Source organism: Eurosta solidaginis, chromosome 2 (genome assembly GCF_040869045.1).
Source record: "Eurosta solidaginis isolate ZX-2024a chromosome 2, ASM4086904v1, whole genome shotgun sequence".
Lineage (NCBI taxonomy): Eukaryota > Metazoa > Arthropoda > Insecta > Diptera > Tephritidae > Eurosta > Eurosta solidaginis.
Window position 1 is genome coordinate 53,234,217 of NC_090320.1, and position 21,023 is coordinate 53,255,239.

The window sequence follows — 21,023 nt, forward strand, 5'->3', positions numbered from 1 at the left end:
CATACAAAGTCTTGTACAGCAAAATGTCAGTTAATCGAAATCTATGAAAATTTTCTTTTGACTTGACATTCATCTGCACGGCGAATTGATTGAATTCGCTTTGACACCACCTGGTATAGATTCGCCTTGTATGTTCTTCTTCTGTACGGCGAATTGCTTGAATTCGCTTTGCCACCACCTGATATGGATTCGCCTTGGTACCAGGTGTTGTTATCCCAACAGCTGATTGCTTCTGTTTGATTATTTTCCATAAAACGTCTAGTACTACATGTCAGTTAATCGGAATTATAGTAAACAATGATCGGAATCAATGAAAATTTTCTTTTGACTTGACATTCTTCTGTACGGCGAATTGCTTGAATTCGCTTTGCCACCACCTGGTATAGATTCGCCTTGCGTGATTGCCACTTAAAGACCTTGCCACATTTGTCATATTTCGGTTCAAATATTGCAGCTCCCAACACAGATATAAATGGTTGGCCTAAGAGGTAAGGTAACCGGTACAGAGTTGGCCGTGGCCGCCGCCTTCTCTCGAAGATACCATTATTTATTTATTTTCCAAATTAAAATTAACTAGTTAACAAAAAACGGGATTTACAAACGCCGGCAGCGATCTCTAAATCTATTTTTATCGGGCCCATCTTTAGCCAGGCCTCATCGGATTATTAGCCGCGTTTTTTTTTCACGTATATACGTCTACGTTTGCGCGTAAAAAGCGCCTATCCTCACTTAGATAATGCTGAGGAGACCCATTTAGCGGCAACTAGCTACAGAACATGTTTTACCGATAAGTGGAGACACAAACCCCTATTGTATGGCTGTGTATAACCTATAGCTGAATCGGTTGTGGTGAATAGTGGACACACACCATTTGTAGAGGTAATACATAGAATTAGTGTAGAGGTGAAACATAGATACATATTGCAGTTGCATCTGGGTATAATGGTATTGAAATTTAGCAGTACTAATTTTCTGCGCAGCAATTTCATAAGAGTAGATAAAGTTTAACGCTTAGCAGCCCATATAAAACTTAAGCGTAAACGTATATAGATGTAAAGAAAAAACAGCTATTGATTCTAAATGGCTAGTAATTGAAAATATTTAAAAAAAAATGGTATTTTTTACTCCAACGGCAATCATAGTCTGGAGACTACCTTCCCAGAGCAGTAAACTCCAATCGCGAACGGAAATCGACACTATTGACGTCGCAATACCGAAACCAGTTTGTCGCCAAACCATATCTGACAAAGGATGACGAAAAATCTTTCCGCTATTCATCATACCCGAATGTTTTTGGGACTGCTATTGATGTTCATGGTCCTTTGCCATATTTAGATCCTATACGTTCCGCAAACTAGCACCATTTTAAACTCAGCAGTTTATTCTCGTTTTTCACAGGATTTTCCATAAACTCGGCACTTTCCACCCCTAGAAAGTTCTTTAATTGAAGATCGCTATATTATAGGATTCATTGATTCAATTATTCCAATATTATACACTTGACTCGTTTGTTGCTTTATTAAAATATGTTATGTTTACTATTTTTATATTGCAATTAAATTGGCTTTGCAATTCTTTCTCCATGTTCGCATAAATTTAAAGTGTTTAGGCTTTAATGATTAAAAAAATATAGCAAGTTATATATTTGATTCTTGTATGCATAGAATTGCGAACAATTGGTTAGTTTGTGTTCATTAGGTTTCAGAATCTTTTATCATATAACTCAATATGCTTAGTAATCTTCAATATTTTGTATAAAAATAAACTTTTGGTCAATACAAACAACTTGAGGAATCCAATGTTTGTTTTCGAAAAGTAGTAAAAACAACAAAACTATATTGTTTGCAAAATATAAAAATTAGGACCAGTTAGTACATAGCTTGAAATTAATAATTAATTAGTACCAACAGTTTTAAAAAGTTAAATTGTCTTGTCATATTTGTTATTTAATATGAATTTGCTTTTCAGGATGTCGATAATTCGTTTTATAATATTTTTGAGTTAGCAAGTGCAGTACAATATTTAAACAATATAAATTTGCAAAGAATTATTAAAAATTTATATTTAAGTTAACATGAACCAACAATTAAAATTTTTTAAATTCATTTTGCATAGATAAAGATATTTTTAAGTATATCTCCCATGTAGTCATTGTGCGTTACAGTTGTATAGTGTACACATATTAGTATTACTAGATAAATTTAGGCCACATCGATGGCAAACTCACAAAAGATTGTTGTGAAGTATCGCCTAACAATTGCCAAAACATGGATGTCGTTAAATTTACCAGGCTCCAATTTTCCCAACCATTGCTAAATTCACGTTCATATTGTTTATTTTCTTGTGCTGCTAGTAAATTTTCTTTCGGCATGGCCGGCTCTAGTTCCTGCAATGGTTTAAGCCAATTAACAAACTTTTCACCGGCATATTCATCCTTGATCGTAAACCAATTGCGTAATAAATCAATACCAAAACGTGTAGGATACCAAGCGTTTTTTGATTTTTTATTTCCACTTGCAACATGTTGTACTGCATCAGGCAAAGTTAAGCGTGTAGCACTCTCGATTTCATGTTGACGTCTGCGTAATTCTTCACGCAATGCCTCTTCTCTATATTGACACTCTAACTTCAAAAGTTCTGCTTCGATATTCAATGCTGTGCATGTATCATTTAGAGCATTTCCTTCGGTTACAGTTACAGTTGTTATCGGTGCAATTTCGGTCTTATTTGTGCGCCTTAAACGTGGTTGTGTATTCAATGGTGTAGCATCATAAGCTACAACAGGTGCTGTTGATTGCAGCACAGTAGTAACATTCTCGCCTCGTATAACTGTTGCAATAGCTTTACGATGTAGTACAGTGCCAGGTATTTGGCTGGCCAAGAAAAAGGCACCAGCTATGGTAATCACACTTGCCGCATAACTAACAGCCATTACAGCGATATTATTCAATATGAATTTGGCCAATGTGAAGGATGGTAACATTTGCATTAACTCAGTATAGGTGAGCCAACCACGGCGTAAGCCTTCGCGGCGCGCTAGTTGTTTTTCAATGCTGCTCAATTTTTCAAAAAAGTTTACATTCGATATGTAAATATTCCATTCCTATCAATTTAAACAAAAAAAATAAGATTTATTACAATAGATTTATTACAATAGATTTACTTACAATGGCACAAAGAAATTCAAGTTCTAATTTTTTCAGTCTTTTTTCAGACATGTGTCCATCTTCAGCCCAATCGCTTAAATATATTTCCTCGTCGTATCCGGCATAGAATTTGGTTGATACCATCTATGAAAAATCAAATGGTTAACATGTATGTGTTTACACATCGCACAGCTAGACGAAAGAACAGTGATCAACTAAAAATATTGCAACGTTCAGAAAACGGGATACCTGGTTTGTTGCCCCCATAGGAGCCAATGCATTTTTACAAAACCATTTTTCACTGATTACTGCAGGTTTTTATAAATGAAGTAGATGGTTCGGTAGATGCTGAGTTGGGAATTTCGGTGGCACTCATAACTTCGAAATTTCACAGTTTTGAGTTAGCTACCTTTTAACCTAGGTATGCGATATGTAAATTTTATTACTATTTCAACTGATTATTCTATTGACCATTGTCTATGGCTCCGGTTTTTATATGACAATATCTATATAGTCTTTATAAGAAAATAGGAGCTCTCGTACCCACTCAACAAGTCGTCTATATTGATTGCGTAACCATTTTTAGCTTATACGTTAGTAGTAAGTACATAAATATACACAATTATTTTAAAATCAATAAGTATATGTTCATACCATAGATACAATAAAGAGTTCTTGCGGTGTTATGCGTCGTACATAATTTGGATCGGACATATTAAGGCGATCTAAATATATCAACGCCATAATTAGTGAGCACGGAGAAGCATGTACGCCACCAGCGGCAACTGTGTTCAAGCGGTTCAGCGAATGCCCCTTGTGCGGTGCCGAAAATAATTCCGATGCATATTCAGCTAGCGGTAGTGATACTTCCATTTCTTCTACAAGTGCGTCACTACCAAAGTAAAGCGACTTACGTATACGATCCATAAAGTCGCCATGAGGCATTACCTATAAAAAACATATCGATGTATATGAAATTAAATCCTATCAATCGAAATTCTGTTTAGTTTACCTGGCCGCTTTTGGTTGTGGCTGCACATGACCCACCACCATTCATGTGTCGTTTCCTAGCGCTACGCCCGTATGTCATTTTCATTGATTTGCCCTCTAATACTTTCTCGTACAAAAATTATTATAACGCAGTAAATTGCTTACCAAACATACAATTTTAACAAACAATAACGTTTAAAATGGTAAATTTTGCATAAATTTTTACAAAAATAAATACGGAATCCCAGTACGTGGTAATAAAAATTTACACCATTGTTTACTATATAGTTTGGCAGCTTAAGTAGAGGTTATGTTGCGAATAGAGTGGAAGGCAGTGGACTAGGCAGTCGAATGTCATATAATGAAGGAATAGTGTTCGGAGTTTTTTCAAAGTTAAAAAAAAAATGATAACAGCTTTAATATAAATAAAACTATTGTTTTAATAACAACAAAAACGCCATATATATTCTGTATACATAAATTTGCAAGAATTATCTCACTTTAAAATTTGAATTAAATAATCTAAAGTTTTTTTTTTGAAACTGAGTCGAGAACTGTGCGTGTGAATGTGCGAATTGAGCTGTTAGTTGCGCTACTTGGTAACATTTAAAATGATTTACACGATTGTGCATATTTTACATGTGTTGCATAGCGGAACGATTCAAGGTGGTACCATGGGACAGCTGATTATAAACTTTTTTTATTTGATTTGATACATCAACTTCCGGCGCCGTACGATTTTGACATGACATTTGTCCATCGAATTTACAAAAACAAAGTATCATCAAAGTATATCGAATTTTTATTTATGTTTGTGGGTATTTCACCATGCTGCCACCTTGTATCATTCCGCCATGATATGTTGTATAAAATAGTTAACCATTGTGAATTCAACGAAGGTTTGTTTTTTGCTCGCGGTTAAAGCGCCAGTTAAATTTCCTTAACACTAACGCATTGTCGTAATCATACGCATATCCATAACCATCTCCATTGTGATCGATTAATGGTACCACAACCTTAAACAGCTGACATTGTCATAAAAATTAGGAAAACGCAAAAAATTACAAACATATTCCACAAACAAGAAGTCTCTTAGTCAAAACGTATCCAAAACAATAAATAAAATATACAAAAAGTTAATAAATTCTCCAACTCAAATATTTTTAGGTTATGGATATGGCAAAAACCAAAAACCAAATGGTTGGCTATGGTATGGTTATGGCTTTAGCGTTATGGCATGGCATCATTAATTGAATACATTGATTTCCATAAGGTTGGTTCGATCAGCTGTTTTATCTGGTTATGGATAAGTCAGCATTAATTGGCCTTTAATAAATTAAAGCGCAATGAATTACCTAATAATGTTTCCATTTTGAATTCATACAAGTGAAAAATCTTTCTATTCCTCCATTGCCATACCCACAAAAGATTTGGTGATGCGCAGTAAACATTAGATCAGCTGTTTTGATGACGTATGTATTGACTCTTCATTAAGCCGCCTTTTGGTTTACAAATATTTGTTATTTTTTGTAAGAGTTTTAATTAAATACTCATATTAACAATGCGCATTGTGCAGCTTTTGGATATATCAACAACAACAAGAAAATCAGTGAAAACAAATGGAGATTTATTGATATAGATAGAGATAGTTTTGATCTCCAAACCGGGGTTGGACCCACCCAGGGTAATTTTTTATAAGCGCGGCCGAAGACCGCCAATGCAGAAAGGAGGTCTGCGCAAAAATACTATAGATCCCACCCCGGTTTCAGTTTTTTGGAAATATCTTTTGACAGAAAAAAATTTTTTATTTCCGCTTTGTGATTCAATATCTTGGGAACGAAACGTGTCTTTCGATACCCCTCCCGATATTTTTGGACATGCATTAAGAGTGTCATGCTGTCGTATAGAATTACCTCCCTTTGTACGGAAATTTTTTTTCAGTGCACACCAACATTACAACAACAACATGAAAATTGCTAACTTCAACTGCAAATAAAAAATAAAACTTTCTTTTCCGCTTTCAGATTATTGTTGTTAGCGGTCGTACGGTGTCATCCTCGGTTCAACGTCAATTTTCGGGCTTTTTGCGTTGAGTGGAAAATTAAAATAGGACTCAAAGTTGGCATCGGTGCTTCCCTCGGGCGTTTAGGCGGAGTTGGAAGATGCAGTGCTTTACTGTCCTCGAGTGAGGGTGGTGGTTTTACACTCCCAACAGGAATCAGTGAATTTATAATTGCATATTAAAAATTAAAACCTGGCGTGGTGCCATAAAAAACCAACTCACATTATATAACGGATCATCCAACGGGACATGAAAAAACATGGCGACAAGCTACATTGATACAACACATTTACATACATAAAAGAAAATTCTCAAAATAAGATATAAATACTGGCGTGGTGCCATTTTAAAAAACCTAATTAAATTTATATATATAACGGAACACAACAGAATGCTGCTGTACATGGTTCTGGCCCCTTTGTTAATAAAAATATAATTTGGATTACACGCATTGAATCAATTGAAAGAAAACCTGGCTCATTTAAGGACTCATTTTAAGTCACTTGCCTTTTTTGACGCTACTGGAATAGTATCTTCTATATTCACAAAAAAAAAAAAGTTTCAAGTTCAAGCAACAAATATATTTGTTTGTAAGCAGCGATTAATTGTGTGGACGACGACAATTGTGTGGACGACGAAAGGGAGAATTGATAATAAAGGTGCCGTGTGGACGTCCTGTAACTTTAAAGCTAAGGCCTCATTGAGCTGCACTACACTGCGCTTCACTTTTTTTTCCTATTTGATCAACATGTCCGCGCCCTGCAGTGCTGCTGAACATACATGCGAAGAGTAATTTGCAGCTCATGTGGCGTTAGCTTAATACCTTCGACTTTTTAGGTTAGACAACTATATTTTTGTCAGTTTGCAATTTGCCGCTAAAATATGTAAACAAATTTCAATATCTTCAGCCGCCCATTACTTCTGGTATTTTAGTAAATAATGAGTGATTCTCAACGTTTGGTAAGAGCAGAATGTGAAAGCACATCACAGGAGCCACCCATAGTAGCAATGGACATAGATGAGATAGAGGTTGTTGAGGAAGAAGCTGATGACAAGGAATTCGAAAAGCTGCTGTGGTCTATTGACGATGATACATTATTCCAGCCGCTTGGCTTAACCAATCATGGTACAGATGCTGGAAAGACGGTTTTTGTAACATGGAATGATGAATATTTGCTTAATTTTGTATTCAAAAAAGCGCGACGTACAAAGAAAATCAATTTGACCAAGGTGCGCTTGCCGTTGCCATTGGGAGAAATTGTGAACCATATATTCATACTAGAAATGAATGCTTTGTTACTTATGCGAAGCGGTCAGGTTTATTATTTTAGTTCGGTAAAATCAATACATACAGTTGACTGGCTAAATGATGCTGGAGGTGGCGTACGTTGTATGGCTGCTGCACCCAATGTTGGATTTAGCTGTATACGTTATGTAGTAAGTGAAAAGGCACTTACATTGGAAATGTATCGCGATGTGCCAGATATAGGTCGAAGTGTACCCGTACTTTTACAGCGTTGTGATATAACATTTGATGATAGAAATATATTCAACTGCTCGTGGGAAAGTGAATTTTATACGCTCGTATCTGAACAAGTAACAGCGGATAACTTGGACTTTTTGCACCATTTATTAAAGGGCGAAATGGAGTTAAATGCAGGACAATGGCTGCATATCTTTACGGTATCCACAATTATCTTTGCTTTGGTTGTAGGTACTTGGTATGCTATATTAAAATAAAGTTTTATATATATATGACGAGTATATTTTCCTACTTATAGCTTTATCGGAATCGAATACAGCTGAGCATGAAAAGGCTGATAGTTGTGAGTACAGTATACACCAGCTATGCGCATATGCGACTAATATAGATTGCATACAGTTGGATTGCGAAGAGCGCCGTTGTCTTATATTTCTACAATGTGGTAGCATTGATATTTGGTATTATTCACACCTAACGTGCGGATTGCGACGTATGCAACATCATACAGGAGCACAGTATAGTCATTACGTATATGCACCACGTAGGCGTTGCTTTTATTTTACTGATGAAGAGCAGGTGGCGCAGTTGCATTTCAGCTACGATAACGAAAGGGATACTTGTATAGTTCAAGAAACGTACAAAGCCATACCTGGGATTGTGGCATGTACTTGGGTTGAAACACAGCAACATTTAATATGCATGAGCTGCAACAATATATTTTATAAAATTAATTTTGAAAATCCTGCCAGTTTTCAACAGCCCTTAACGCATTCGTCAAGTGAGGCCGCAATTAGCACGGAGCATGAAAAGTTGCATACCCTTTATGAGCTAACACCAAATAGATTAGCGCACTTGATGGCTCGTGCGGAAATGGTTAACGAGTTGATGCAGTTGCCTGCACGTATACATATCTCCGTTGAGGAGGAGTGTGTAAAGCAGCAATTGCTTGCTGTGGCAACAAACCGTCATCTATATCGGTTTCTAGCGAAAGCGCGCCTAGTGTACACTATGCAATTACCCACAAAATCTCAAGCTGATACAATAATATTATATGCAAATAATTGCTATCAGTTTCATCATGATAGCTATGTAGCTTTAATTTATTTAAAAATTAGCAAAAATGATTTATTACACAGTGGTGATGGCCTATGGCATTTACATATAGATGTTGATTGTAATAATAGCTATATGCTGCATGTACCTAAAGCACTGCTGCAACAACAACTATGTGTTGTTTTGCCTCTAAAACGTGCTAAGGAACAGCTGCTGGCTGACATAAAAATGAAATTGTATACCTTGGTATGTTTGGGTGTGGATTTTGTGGCTATTACGTTGCCCATTGATTTAGAAATAAATTCGAGTACTTACGCTGAGCTCTTTACGCGATATAAACGTTTTGCAACTATTTGTAATAACTATGATGTTGACAAACTTATACATAACTATCTTCAGCCCAACAAAAATCAAATTTTACAAGCGAGCGGAAACGAAAATGATAAGCACAGTTCATCGACTCGCTCGTCTGATATAAAGCGATTTTTACATACCCTGCGCTTGCCTGCTACTTGCTCTTTTAGCGATGTTGCCGCTTGTTTTGATATACCAACATTGGGAAAAGAAAGCATGGATGTTTACTTTATGTCCACACATATTGAAATTAAATATGTTGCAAGTGAGAGTTATATAACTATGGAAAGCATGGATACGATCGCTTTATATTGTTGTAAACTTCAACTGCTTAATAGCTTTCCAGCGTTGCTTGTGGGAAGTGATGCGACTGCAAGTGATGACGGACAGAAAATGTTGATGGTAAATATAACTTGATTTCATTTTTGAATGACTCCAATCAGAATGACCTTGTTAACTATAGAAAATGATTTGAACAGTAAGCGAAAACCTGTTGAAAAGTTAAGGCATCTAGGGCAGCTTAGGAAAAGAAGGAGCGTGAGCGTGTTAAAGTTGGTTATATTTTAATTGTTGCGTGGCTGACTGGTTGGGTGGTGAGGAGCGGCAGCAAGCAGCAATGCTTGAATCCCAGACTACCTCATGGTCTTGCGCGAGGTACTTCACCACCTTCCTCACCCATAACTACATAAACAAAAAGAGGTTTAAACCCTCATGTCTTTGAAGAAAGTTAAAGTAATAGACGCGTTGGGCAACGAAATAAAGGGTAAAGAGTAGAAGGGGAACCTGCTTGTTTTTTGGCTTCATACGGCTGTGTTATCAGGTGCCGTATTTCCTCATAATGCTTACGGATATTACTCCTTAAGCCCCTGGGCGGTGTTGGCTTATCAATCAGATTGGGATGCCCAGTTTTTTGCTATTCAACAGGAGCTGTTTGGTTAGCATTTCATTTCTCTCCCTGATGGGGAGTATTCTCGCCTCATTATGTAGATGGTGTTCTGGGGACATAAGAAGACAACCCGTGGTGGTTCTGAGGGCAGTATTTTGGCAGGCCTGTAGCTTCTTCCAGTGAGTAGTCTGTAAGCTTGGCGCCCATATCGGAGACAAGTAGTATGCAATCGGATGGCCAAGTACTGCCAGCAAGAGATTTGAGGATTTTATTACGGCTCTTGATTTTCGGTACAATTGCGGCTGCATGCTCACCAAAATGTAGATACTGATCGAAGATTACACCCAAGATTTTGGGGTGTAAGACAGTTGGTAGCGTAGTGCCATTGACGTGGATATTCAAAATGGTCGACATTTGGGACGTCCATGTTGTAAATAAGGTCGCCGATGATTTAGTCGGTGATGTCAGGTTTCGCGAGGTGAAAAAACTGAAGAGATCAGGGAGGTAGCCGTTTATTTTGTTGCAAAGCTCATCGATCTATGGGCCTGGACCTGTGGCCATCATTATGCAGTCGTCGGCGTAGGAAACGATAATAACTCCTTCTGGTGGCCAAGGTAGCTTTGATATGTAGAAGTTCAACAAAAGTGGGGATATGACACCACCCGGTAGCACCCCTTGTTTAATTCTTCTAGGTTTTGATGTTGTGTTTCTAAATTGCACCGATGCCTGCCGGGCACCCAGATAATTTGCGGTCCACCTTTTAAGACTTGGGGGGAAGGGTAGACGCTTCGAGGTCTTGCAGTAACGTGCCATGGTTGACCGTATCAAAAGCTTTTGATAGGTCTGGCGCAACGAGTAATGTTCTATGGTTGGGGTTTTGAATTAAACCGTAATTTATCTGGGTGCTAATGGCATTTAGCACGGTGGTTGTGCTATGAAGTTTCAGGTTCAGTTCCACAAGCAGGCGTCGGACCACTATGTCAGTGCTTGCCCGGTGAATCCTGTACTCAAAGAACAATACCCTAGACTTGCAGAAGAGGAACGCACACTCCCTAGGGAAACGCGAGTAACTCTAGCTGAACTTCGATCTGGATACTGTAAAAGGTTAAACTCTTACCTATCCAGAATCAACCCCAACATACAAAATGTATGCCCTGCTTGCAATGTGTACCCACATGAAACCAACCATCTCTTCAATTGTAATGTGGAACCAACGCCTCTAACAGCCCTCTCACTATGGTCCACCCCTGTTGAAACAGCAAGTTTCCTTGGACTTCCGTTAGAGGACATTGATGACAATTTGTGATCGGTCACACCTATTGGATGGGGCGAAGCACTGCTACAACAATACTAACAGTAGAAGGGGAAAAGAAAATATAATGTCTGTCCTGCCAGGAGTCATTGCTACAACAACTACAACTAGAATTCATCCTTGCCACTTTTACGGCTTAAACTAAGATGAACAGCAAAACTTTATGTTTTCGATCAAAATGACCAGGTTAACTCTAGTCAACTTTAACTGAATTTTAAGGTCACTACCGGCTGTTTTAGATAGATAGATTTACTTGAAAATAATATCAGCGCCTTTGAGTCAAAATGGACAACAATTTGTACTAATTCATATTCACTTTTGTTTTTAGCAACTTCAATGCGATTTAACAAGTTGTAGTGGTACTTTTCTGCGAATGCCTACATTAGATGAAGACAATATGAACGATGATAGTACGGCAATTTCACACTCGATGCAGTTACAGCAATTAATACAAATTTATTCAAAATTACGCAAAGATTTTCATCGTTTGTACAGCTGATAGTCGAAAGTTTTCTTTTTTGGTTATAATAAACCTGGTTATGAGCTATTAAATACTAGTGTAATATATAAATTAGTATTATGAAGAAAAAGCCAGCGTATTTATATTGGAATTTTATAGTTGAATGAGTTGTGCTCATGTTTTGTAATTGTGTTATAATCATATACAATTAAAACTTGTAATAATTATTGTTTTTAAGATTTATAACATTTGTAAAATATTAAGTAAATAATCTGATATCAGGATACAAATTATAACTATATTAGAAACTCAACTTTCGTTGTTTCCTGAATTGGCTGGATTGATATGGAATATAAGGGCAAGTTGTTATTAAGGATACACTTTGAACTATTTCATTTTATTAGACTGTGAATTAAATGGTGTTATACTGCAATTAATGTCTTAAGTCGGGGACAAAACGCACCCCACTACGGTATATTGTTGTTGTAACGATAAAGACACTGCATCGCTTCCCAAGGCAGTCGGTTCTATGTATCGGAGCGACTCGGGATTTTTCCCGACCAATGACTGTCATTTCAGTGTTGGGTTAGGTAAGGTTGAACTGGCCGGTCCATGAGGGCCTCACATAGACTGATTGAGTCCGTAGTGTTACCAGAAGTTTGTTTTAACGACCAAACTGAAAAACCCTATCAAAAACCAGGACCTATGTTATAAAATAACTCCGTCCTCTTGGTAAATACTAGAAGCTTCCTAGGACTTAAGCCACTTGCTGCTTCTAGATCTGACAGCTGTATCACTCCTATTAGTTGGAGTCTTAGCCTGGAAAGTGCAGGGCACGAGCTCAGAACGTGCTTGATCGTTTCCTCCTCCAACCCGCACTTCCTATATCTGCTATCACTGACCAAGCCTAATTTAAAGGCATGTGACGCCAGAAGGCAGTGTCCAGTCAGAATACCCGTCATGAGTCTACAGTCCTCTCTTTTTAATGATAGAAACAACTTTGTTAGTCTAAGGTTGTAAGACCTACACATAATCTTCGACACTTTACAGCCCCGCGCTTGAACCCACGCCTTTCCCCCACGCACCTCCCTCTCGCCTTCGCGTAATCTCGCCCAGTCTAATAGAGACGTCTACGGAGCAAGCTTCAAGGGATGCACCCTTTTTAGCTAGTTCGTCCGCTTTTTCATTCCCATCTATTCCCTTATGCCCTGGGACCCAATATAGATGTATGCTCCCTGTCCCGATTCTCTCCAGAGACTGCTTACACTCTAACACGCATTTAGATGCTGTGCTATGCGAGATTATTGCCTTAATTGCTGCTTGACTATTCTCGTCCAGGGTTTCTACTGCTTTGGTTACGGCTAATATTTCCGCTTGGAAAACGCTACAGTAATCCGGCAGCCTGTAGGATCTGTTTATTTCCGGATCAGCACAGTATACCGCAGACCCTACTCCTTCCACTACCTTGGAACCATCTGTGTACACATGTATCGCCTCCTCCGCCATTTGCGCACCCTTGCGCCAACCGCCCACCTCTATTGCGGCCTTAAGATCTCTCTCGAAGCGCAGATAGGGAATCAGGTAGTCTGTTCGTCTTGTGACTGATGACGCTATACTACTATGGCCATATGGTCGGCGCTCAAGCTGCCCCGAGGCACCGAGCCTGGTTGCAATTGTTAATGCTATGTTCGTTGCTACCAGGTCTACAGCTGGAATGTGCAGAATGGTATACAGTGCAGCCGTTGGGGTTGTTTTCAGGGCCCCCGTAATGCTAAGCATCGGTAGTCTGCATACCCCCTCTAATTTTTTGAGGTATGTTGTTCTTTGTGTGGCTTTAAACCAAACAAGAACTCCATAGTATAGAATAGGGCTTAAATCGCTGTAAAAACCCAATGAGAAAGAGAGGGCGATAAGCCCCACGTACACCCCAGCTTTCTTTTACATGCATAGAGTGCCTTCTTCACCCTCTCCTCCACGTTGAGCTTCCATGAAGCTTACTGTCTAGGATGATTCCCTCCTAACTTAGGCCTGGTTTAATTTGGGACCTTGTACCTCTTTGTAAACAAGACCATATCCGTCTTCTCCGCATTGACTTTCAACCGGACATTAGATGCCCAGGTATGAATATCCCGAAGCGCCCGATCCATCAAAGAACTAATCGTTGGAAGGCACTTTCCACTTATGACAATTGCAACGTCATCTGCGTAAGCCGTAAGTTTTACGGGTCCCTCATCGAATCGACTGAGCAGTTGGTTGATGACCAGCGTCCAAAGCAGAGGTGATAGCACCCCTCCCTGCGGTGTGCCCCTGTCCACTGATTTCGTGGCCTCGTACAATCCTCATTGTGATTTAATTTTCCTGCAATTTAACATGCAGCCGATCCATCTAATTAAGGCAGGATGTACTTTAATGTAATTAAGACCATCCATAATCGCCCATTTAGAAACATTATTGAAAGCCCCGGCAATGTCCAAGAAGACTCCTAGAGCATACTCCTTATATTCCAGGGATTTTTCTATGCTTATTACCACCCTATGTAATGCGGTGTCTACCGACTTGCGTTTGGTGTACGTATGCTGTGTTGTGGAGAGCAGCTTTCCATCCACGTTGGACTTTAGGTACACATCTATCAGCCTCTCAAAGGTTTTGAGCAGAAATAATGTTAAGCTAATGGGTCTATATTCTTTGGGATACACGTGACCGATCTTCCCCGCCTTTGGTAGGAAAGCTACACGAGCAGTTCTCCAAGAGTGCGGTACATGATTCAGCCTTATGCACCCATCGAATATTATTTTAAGTCACTCCACGACCGCCATACTTGAAACTTGTAGCATGGCCGGGAATATACCGTCTGGGCCCGGCGATTTAAACTTAGAAAACGTTTTCACTGCCCATTCGATCTTGATATCGGTCACCAAGCCCGGCACTACCCGCTTCGTGATCGAAGTGTGAGTGATTTCCGCTGGCTCTTCTAAACCGTCTCCTGATGGGAAATGTGTGTCGAGAAGCACCTCAAGGCATTCCTTACTATTACGTGACCATTCTCCGTTCTCTTTCTTTATTAGTCCCTGGACTATGTTTCCCCTTGCTAGGACTTTTTTCAACCGTGCTGTTTCGCTGGAGCACTCTATATCCGTACAGAAACTTTTCCCTGAGATTTTCTTCGCGCTGGAAATTTCACGCTTGTAGATCTTCTGTATATCCCTGTACCCGACACGCTTCGCTTTCCGCGGTCTTTACGAGCTTAAACATTTCTTTTACCTGTCTTCTTAGAAGACTTAGCTCATTGCTCCACCATGGCGGCTTCCTTTTCCTCTGAATCTTCTTATAGGGCAAGCTTTGGTATATGTAGTCATAAGCGTCCTTGTTAGGAATTCATTTGACTCCTCCATTTCCTCCACATTGGCAACCTCTTTGGGTTGTCCCAGTTTTGTTTCTACCTGTTTCTGGAATTTAGTCCAGTTCGTTGACCAAGGGTTTCTAAAGGTTCCTCACTTCTCTACCCTCTTTAGGGGGATGCTGAAGCTGATATACGCATGGTCGGAGAAGGATGATCTATCAAGAACCATCCAATTATGATATATCACGCTCGGAGCCCAATGTAATATCCAGAACATTGCTGGATGTTGGACCAATGTATGTAGGGACATTTCCCCTGTTGGCTATCTGCAAATTGGTTTGCAGGGTGTAACAAAATAGAAATTCGCCTCTCTCGTTCGTATCTGCTCCTCCCCACGCATTGTGGTGCGCATTTGCATCTGCGCCTATGACCAACCGGCCTTTGCGCTCTTCCACCTGTACTAGCCTTTTGCACTCCATCGGTGGAACCTCCGCAGCATGGGCCATGTAGCAGGACGCCAGGATAAATACCTGCTTATTCTTCTGCTCAACGGCCACCACTACGAGGTCCTCAGTAGTGTAATTAGACAGCATATATGAATGCAGCTGTTTCCTTACCATTACTACAGCTCGCACCCGTCCTTCCGTTTGCGCGTAGTAAACGCCAAACCCGCGCGCGCTAAGTCCAGAAACCTTTCCTCACGATGAAAGCCACGGCTCCTGGATCAGCGCCACGTCAAACGCACTCTCCTCCAGGGTTAGGAGGAGTTTGCTCGACGCCACTTACTGTGTTGGAAGTTTATCTGTAGGACTCGCAGCACCATTGGGCTATTTCTCCCCCTCCAGTACCTTCGTCGTGACGACGTCGTCCTCCCCTTGCCCTTTTGGTTTAGAGTATTCGAGGCCCCCTTCAGCCTCTCGTAACTGTTGTGCCGGGTGTTCCTCTGTGCCAGTCGCAGCACCATTTGGTGGTTGGTCCTCTTCTAACACTTTCGTGGTGACGTTGGGGACCTCCACCTGTCCTTTTTTCCTTAGGATTTTGAGGTCCTTTTCGACTTCACCCACCTCTAGCGTGTTAGGATTTTTATCCTCGGGACCTCCTTTCCTGAGTCGAATGTAAATTTTGCCAGTGCCAAAGGACATTTTGCCAAGCTTCGTGTACAAAATATCCTATGCCTGCTTGTGTATTTGGAAGATGTAGAACTGACCTTCCTCGGTAGCCCGAGATACAATAGGTACCTTCCAATCCTGTGTCGGTATGTTCGGATTCTGATTCTGCAGAAGTCGCAGTGTTTCCTCCGACTTCATCACGCATGGTATCCATACTTTAACTTTTGGTACCGTGGGGATTTGCGCTTTATCCACCACCTCAAACCGCGCGTTCGTGCCTTGCCTTTAGAGGTTTGGAACGACTTCCTCCAGCCACCGCAATCTCGCGATGTTGTCGCACGCTATCATCTTCACACCATTACACCATCCACCGAATCAAAGGTTGGAATGGGCTTACTTAGTTGTTCCCGCATCATCTTAAGCATTAAGCTAATAAGCTTCCTTTCCACAGATCTCCACCTTTCAGTAGTCATTTGTCCGAAAGGACTGCTACAATCAACCAGCTCCACAGTCAGTGACTGCTTTGCCACATCACTCATCTTCTCGGGAAAAGCCGGAGTCTTAGTCTTCTCTCCCTTTGGCACCTCCGAGAAAGCCGGAGTCTTAGCGTTAACTCCCTTTAGCACCTCCGAGAAAGCCGTCTTAGCGTTATCTCCCTTTGGCTTATCTCCTATTTCCGTAGTTGGAACTTCCCTCTGACTCGCAGCTTTCGAGGTAGTTGCTACCTCACTATTGGGGCCCATCTGTCTTACAGCTTTGGGCCTACTTGTCTTGTCTATGCGACTGCCCTGCCTCGCGGCTTTAGGACTGGGTCATTTCTGCCTCTTGAAAGCAGGCTTGTCGCCTTCCGCCGACGTTGTCTCTTCATTCTGCCATCCGACGCTTCTTCCTCCTCATACCGGTTGCAGAACCGAGGGTTTCTCGCAGCAAACCTTTTGAACTACTTTCGACCTACTTTTACCGCCTCATGGGCCCATATCAAGCGCTCGATCTCTACTTCTGTTGGGTCGACCACTGCTCCCAAGCGTTGTACAATTCTTAGTGCTGCACGGTACTGCGAGAGAGCTCTTTTACTTCCTCTGCTCCGTACCCTTCTCCACTCTTCTACTCCGTTTTCATTTGTGTGCTTCTCCAACACGGAGTTCACTGAATCAGCACTACTCTCGCTCCCCGAGTCCGACGCATCGCTTAATGCGTATTTTTCGTCCTTGGCTTGCGACTCAGTACTCTTATCATCGTCCTTATTACAATCAGGTATTTAGTCATTCATCTTGGTCGTATGACCACCTGCCCGACAAGGCGGGCTCAGCGGTTCAGTGTTATATGCGGGGAAAGAACCGTCCGCCACAGCAGCGCCCCTTACTGTGGTAACGCCATCAATACTTCCCGAGGTGGTCCGGTATCGGGAAGGCTCCGTTCGAATACTGCCGAATTTATTCCCTGGGTGCAAATCGTCCAATAGGCACGGTCCGCATAAAACGCTGGATTAGGGGGTTGGCAGTTCTTGGTCACCGACATCCCGCCGCCCGCCTATATGGCGAAACGGCGTAGATGTCAGTCCTAAACAGCTCCGCCTCATAGTCGGGCGGTATGGAGTTCGGCTAAGACCTCACACCAACGACAAGGTGCCTACCCTAGTGAGGGCATTTCAGTCTAACCCCATTTAATTTGCTGCGTCCCTCCCACAAATTGTCATCCTCCCAGCAGCTCCTTGCAGCGGGACTGCTCCATATTCTCTTGCTTTGGGAAGTTATCGAATCCAATCCGGGTCCTTCTCCTGACCCCGGTCCTGAGATATAGGTTTGCTGCATCTACCGGAAAAGAATCTTTTTAGGACGGTCATACTCTGTTCAGTGGGTCTCGTGTAAGGGATGGTTGCATCGGATAGGTTGTTCTGGGCTTGATCCCGAAACCCGACGTCCACGTAACTTTTATAAATCTTTTGTGGCTCCTTATTGTTCACGCCCAAGGGCGTCCCGTAGTCTATGCCCTAGCGCCCCCTAGAGTGACGACGTCTGCAGTTAAACTATAATGGATTAACTGGGAAGATTACGGAGATAGTCGATTTCATGAAGCGGCACAACATCCGCATCGCTGCGATTCAAGAGACTAAACTCAAAGCAAGATCTGCTCTGCAGACCTGTTCTGGGTAGAATGTCCACAGAAAAGATCGTGAGAGCGGAAATGGAGGCGGCCTCGCGTTTATCTTACACCCCTGAGTGCAATGTCATTTATTTGATCCCGACATCGGCCGCAGGGACAGTGTCTTACAACGTCAAGACTTATCTGTCCGGTCAGGCGATGCAAACCTAGAAATCATCAACATCTTCATCCCACCTGCCACCTGTTGCCCCAGTGGATACTGTCCTAACATTAGCGCCTTACTCACTCGCATTATTTTAGGCGACTTCAATATGTCCACCACGATCTATGGCATTCAAACTTGCAGGCAGACAGTAGGGGTGAGATGTTAGCGGATCAACTAGAGAAACGACGTTCTGCACAATAAACGGAGATGCCCCCACACGTATGGGAGGAAGCTGTCACAGTTCGCCTGATATATCTATCGTGAGCGCAGGACTCGTAAACTGCGTCAACTGGCAGCCGATGGTAAAATTGGCATCCGACCATCTGCCTATACTTATTTCGCTCGAGCGTACCGCCGACTTCATTGTCACAGAAAAACGCACCTTCATAAACTTTAAAAAAGGAAAGTGGGATGAATACAAATCCTTTACAGACAACCGCTTTGCTACCCTCCCCATCCCGACTGATGCTCGCCAAGGGGAGCGTGCTTTCCGCAAGGTCATTGAATCCGCCTCGGCTCGCTTCATTACCGCCGGTAGAATTCCCGAAATTCGGCCTCACATTCCGGCGGAGGCCGCAAATTTAGCGAGAGAACGTGACCTTATAAGACAGCTCGATCCCGGCGACCCCCAATGCATCAGATTGCTTGTGGATGAATACAAGCGGGCGAAATGGGAGGAGCACCTAAGCGGTTGTAACCTTTCTGCCGGTGTAGGTAAACTTTGGTCCACCGTAAAGTCCCTACCGAATCCGTCTAAGCACAATGACAAAATTTCCATCGCATTTGGCGATAAAGTGCCGTCGGATGCGAAATAATGTGCGAGCGCTTTCTGCCGACAATATATTATGCATTCTACGGTCGACAAAGATAGACGGAGGGCCAACAGACACGCACATAAACATAAATTCAGCGCGTCGCCAATTACCATCACCGCCAAAGAGGTTGAGGATGCCATCGGTCATGCTAAACCATCCAAAGCAGTGGGCCTAGACGGCATAGCCATGCCGATGCTTAAAAGCCTAGGGAAGAGTGGTTTCAAATATTTAGCGCATGTCTTCAACCTGTCTCTTTCCACCTTTGTCATTCCCTGGAAAATGGCCAGCTAACATAGGAAAGTCATATCGCCCGATATCTCTCCTACCGCCAGCAGCCAAGACGCTTGAAGCCATTTTGCTCTCCTAATTCAAAGCAAATTTGCAGCTAGCCTGTCATCAGCATGGCTTTAGAAAATTTCATAGCACCCCACCGCGCGAAATGCCTTTAGCACACAGATAAATTGCGGTTTAAATCAAAACCCCCACCATAGAACAGTACTCGTTGCGCTAGACCTATCAAAAACTTTTGATACGGTCAACCATGGCACGTTACTGCAAGACCTGGAAGGGTCTACCCTTCCCCCATGTCTTAAAAGGTGGACCGCAAATTATCTGGGTGGTCGGCAGGCATCGGTGCAATTTAGAAACGAAACATCAAAACCAAAAAGAATTAAATAAGGGGTGTCCTATCCCCACTTTTGTTTAATTTATACATGTCTAAGCTACGTTCACCACCAGAAGGAGTTACTATGGTTTCCTACGCCGATGACTGCACAATAATGGCCACAGGCACAGGCCCACAGATCGATGAGCTTTGCAACAGAATAAACGGTTACCTCCCTGATCTCTCCAGTTTTTTCGCCTGGCGAAACCTGGCATTATCACCGACTAAATCCTCCGCGACCTTATTTACAACATGGACGTACCAAATGTCGACCATTTTGAACATCCACGTTGATGGCACTACGCTACCGACTGTCCTACACCCCAAAATCTTGGGTGTGACGTTTGATCAGGATCTACATTTTGGTGAGCATGCTACCGCTATTGTACCGAAAATCCAGAGCCGTAATAAAATCCTCAAATCCCTTGCTGGCAGTACTTGGGGAAAAGACAAAGAAACGCTCATTGCCACATACAAAGCAATTGGCCAGCCGATTGCATGGTACGCGTCCCCTATATGGTCGCCAAGCCTAAAAACTACTCACTGGAATAAGGTACAGGCCTGCCAAAATACTGCTCTCAGAATCGCCACGGGCTGTCTCCTTATGTCCCCAGAACACCATCTACATAATTTGGAACCAACGCCTCTAACGCCCCTTTCATTATGGTCCACCCCTGTTGAAACAGCAAGTTTCCTTGGACTCCCGTTAGAGGATATTGATGACAATTTGTGATCGGTCGCACCTATTAGGTGGGCCGAAGCACTGCTACAACAACAACAACATAAACCGATTAGCACACATAGCGCCTTTACCGTTAACGATAAAATATTGAGTCAAATCGTGCCTTAATCTAGAAGTGGGAAGCTGTATTATCTTCTTTGATAAAAGTCAAATGGTTAATATGGTGACCAAAATACTTGATAAAACTATTGTATAGTGTTAACAAAATATAAAGTCTGGTTTTTTTTTGTTTTTCTCTGAATTTCTTTATTTTTAATAATTTTAACTGCATTTTCACTACTAACTTTAGGGTTTCTACT

General features: G+C 41.5%; 2 protein-coding genes across 2 annotated transcripts; one reads left to right on the top strand and one right to left on the bottom strand.

Moving 5' to 3' along the window:
• Positions 1 to 1,491: 1,491 nt before the first annotated feature.
• On the bottom strand, positions 1,492 to 4,429 carry LOC137239726 (protein CNPPD1). The gene is made up of 4 exons (XM_067765342.1): positions 4,159 to 4,429; positions 3,801 to 4,094; positions 3,168 to 3,290; positions 1,492 to 3,103 (listed from the first exon to the last, which is right to left on the bottom strand). The coding sequence occupies exons 1-4, from the start codon at positions 4,240 to 4,242 to the stop codon at positions 2,192 to 2,194; spliced, it is 1,413 nt and encodes a 470-aa protein (XP_067621443.1). The 5' UTR covers positions 4,243 to 4,429; the 3' UTR covers positions 1,492 to 2,191.
• Positions 4,430 to 6,849: 2,420 nt separating this feature from the next.
• On the top strand, positions 6,850 to 12,025 carry LOC137239725 (uncharacterized). The gene is made up of 3 exons (XM_067765341.1): positions 6,850 to 7,912; positions 7,980 to 9,490; positions 11,615 to 12,025. Exons 1-3 carry the CDS (start codon positions 7,138 to 7,140, stop codon positions 11,783 to 11,785), a joined length of 2,457 nt encoding a protein of 818 aa, XP_067621442.1. The 5' UTR covers positions 6,850 to 7,137; the 3' UTR covers positions 11,786 to 12,025.
• Positions 12,026 to 21,023: the final 8,998 nt, after the last annotated feature.

Coding starts and splice junctions, on each gene's coding strand:
- LOC137239726 (XM_067765342.1), bottom strand. CDS start 4,242: ATGAAAATGACATACGGGCGTAGCGCTAGGAAACGACACATGAATGGT. Junction 3,291..3,800: donor AACTCTTTATTGTATCTATG/GTATGAACATAT, acceptor GATTTTTCATAG/ATGGTATCAACCAAATTCTA. Junction 3,104..3,167: donor TTGAATTTCTTTGTGCCATT/GTAAGTAAATCT, acceptor TTAAATTGATAG/GAATGGAATATTTACATATC.
- LOC137239725 (XM_067765341.1), top strand. CDS start 7,138: ATGAGTGATTCTCAACGTTTGGTAAGAGCAGAATGTGAAAGCACATCA. Junction 7,913..7,979: donor TATCTTTGCTTTGGTTGTAG/GTACTTGGTATG, acceptor TCCTACTTATAG/CTTTATCGGAATCGAATACA. Junction 9,491..11,614: donor ACGGACAGAAAATGTTGATG/GTAAATATAACT, acceptor TTTTGTTTTTAG/CAACTTCAATGCGATTTAAC.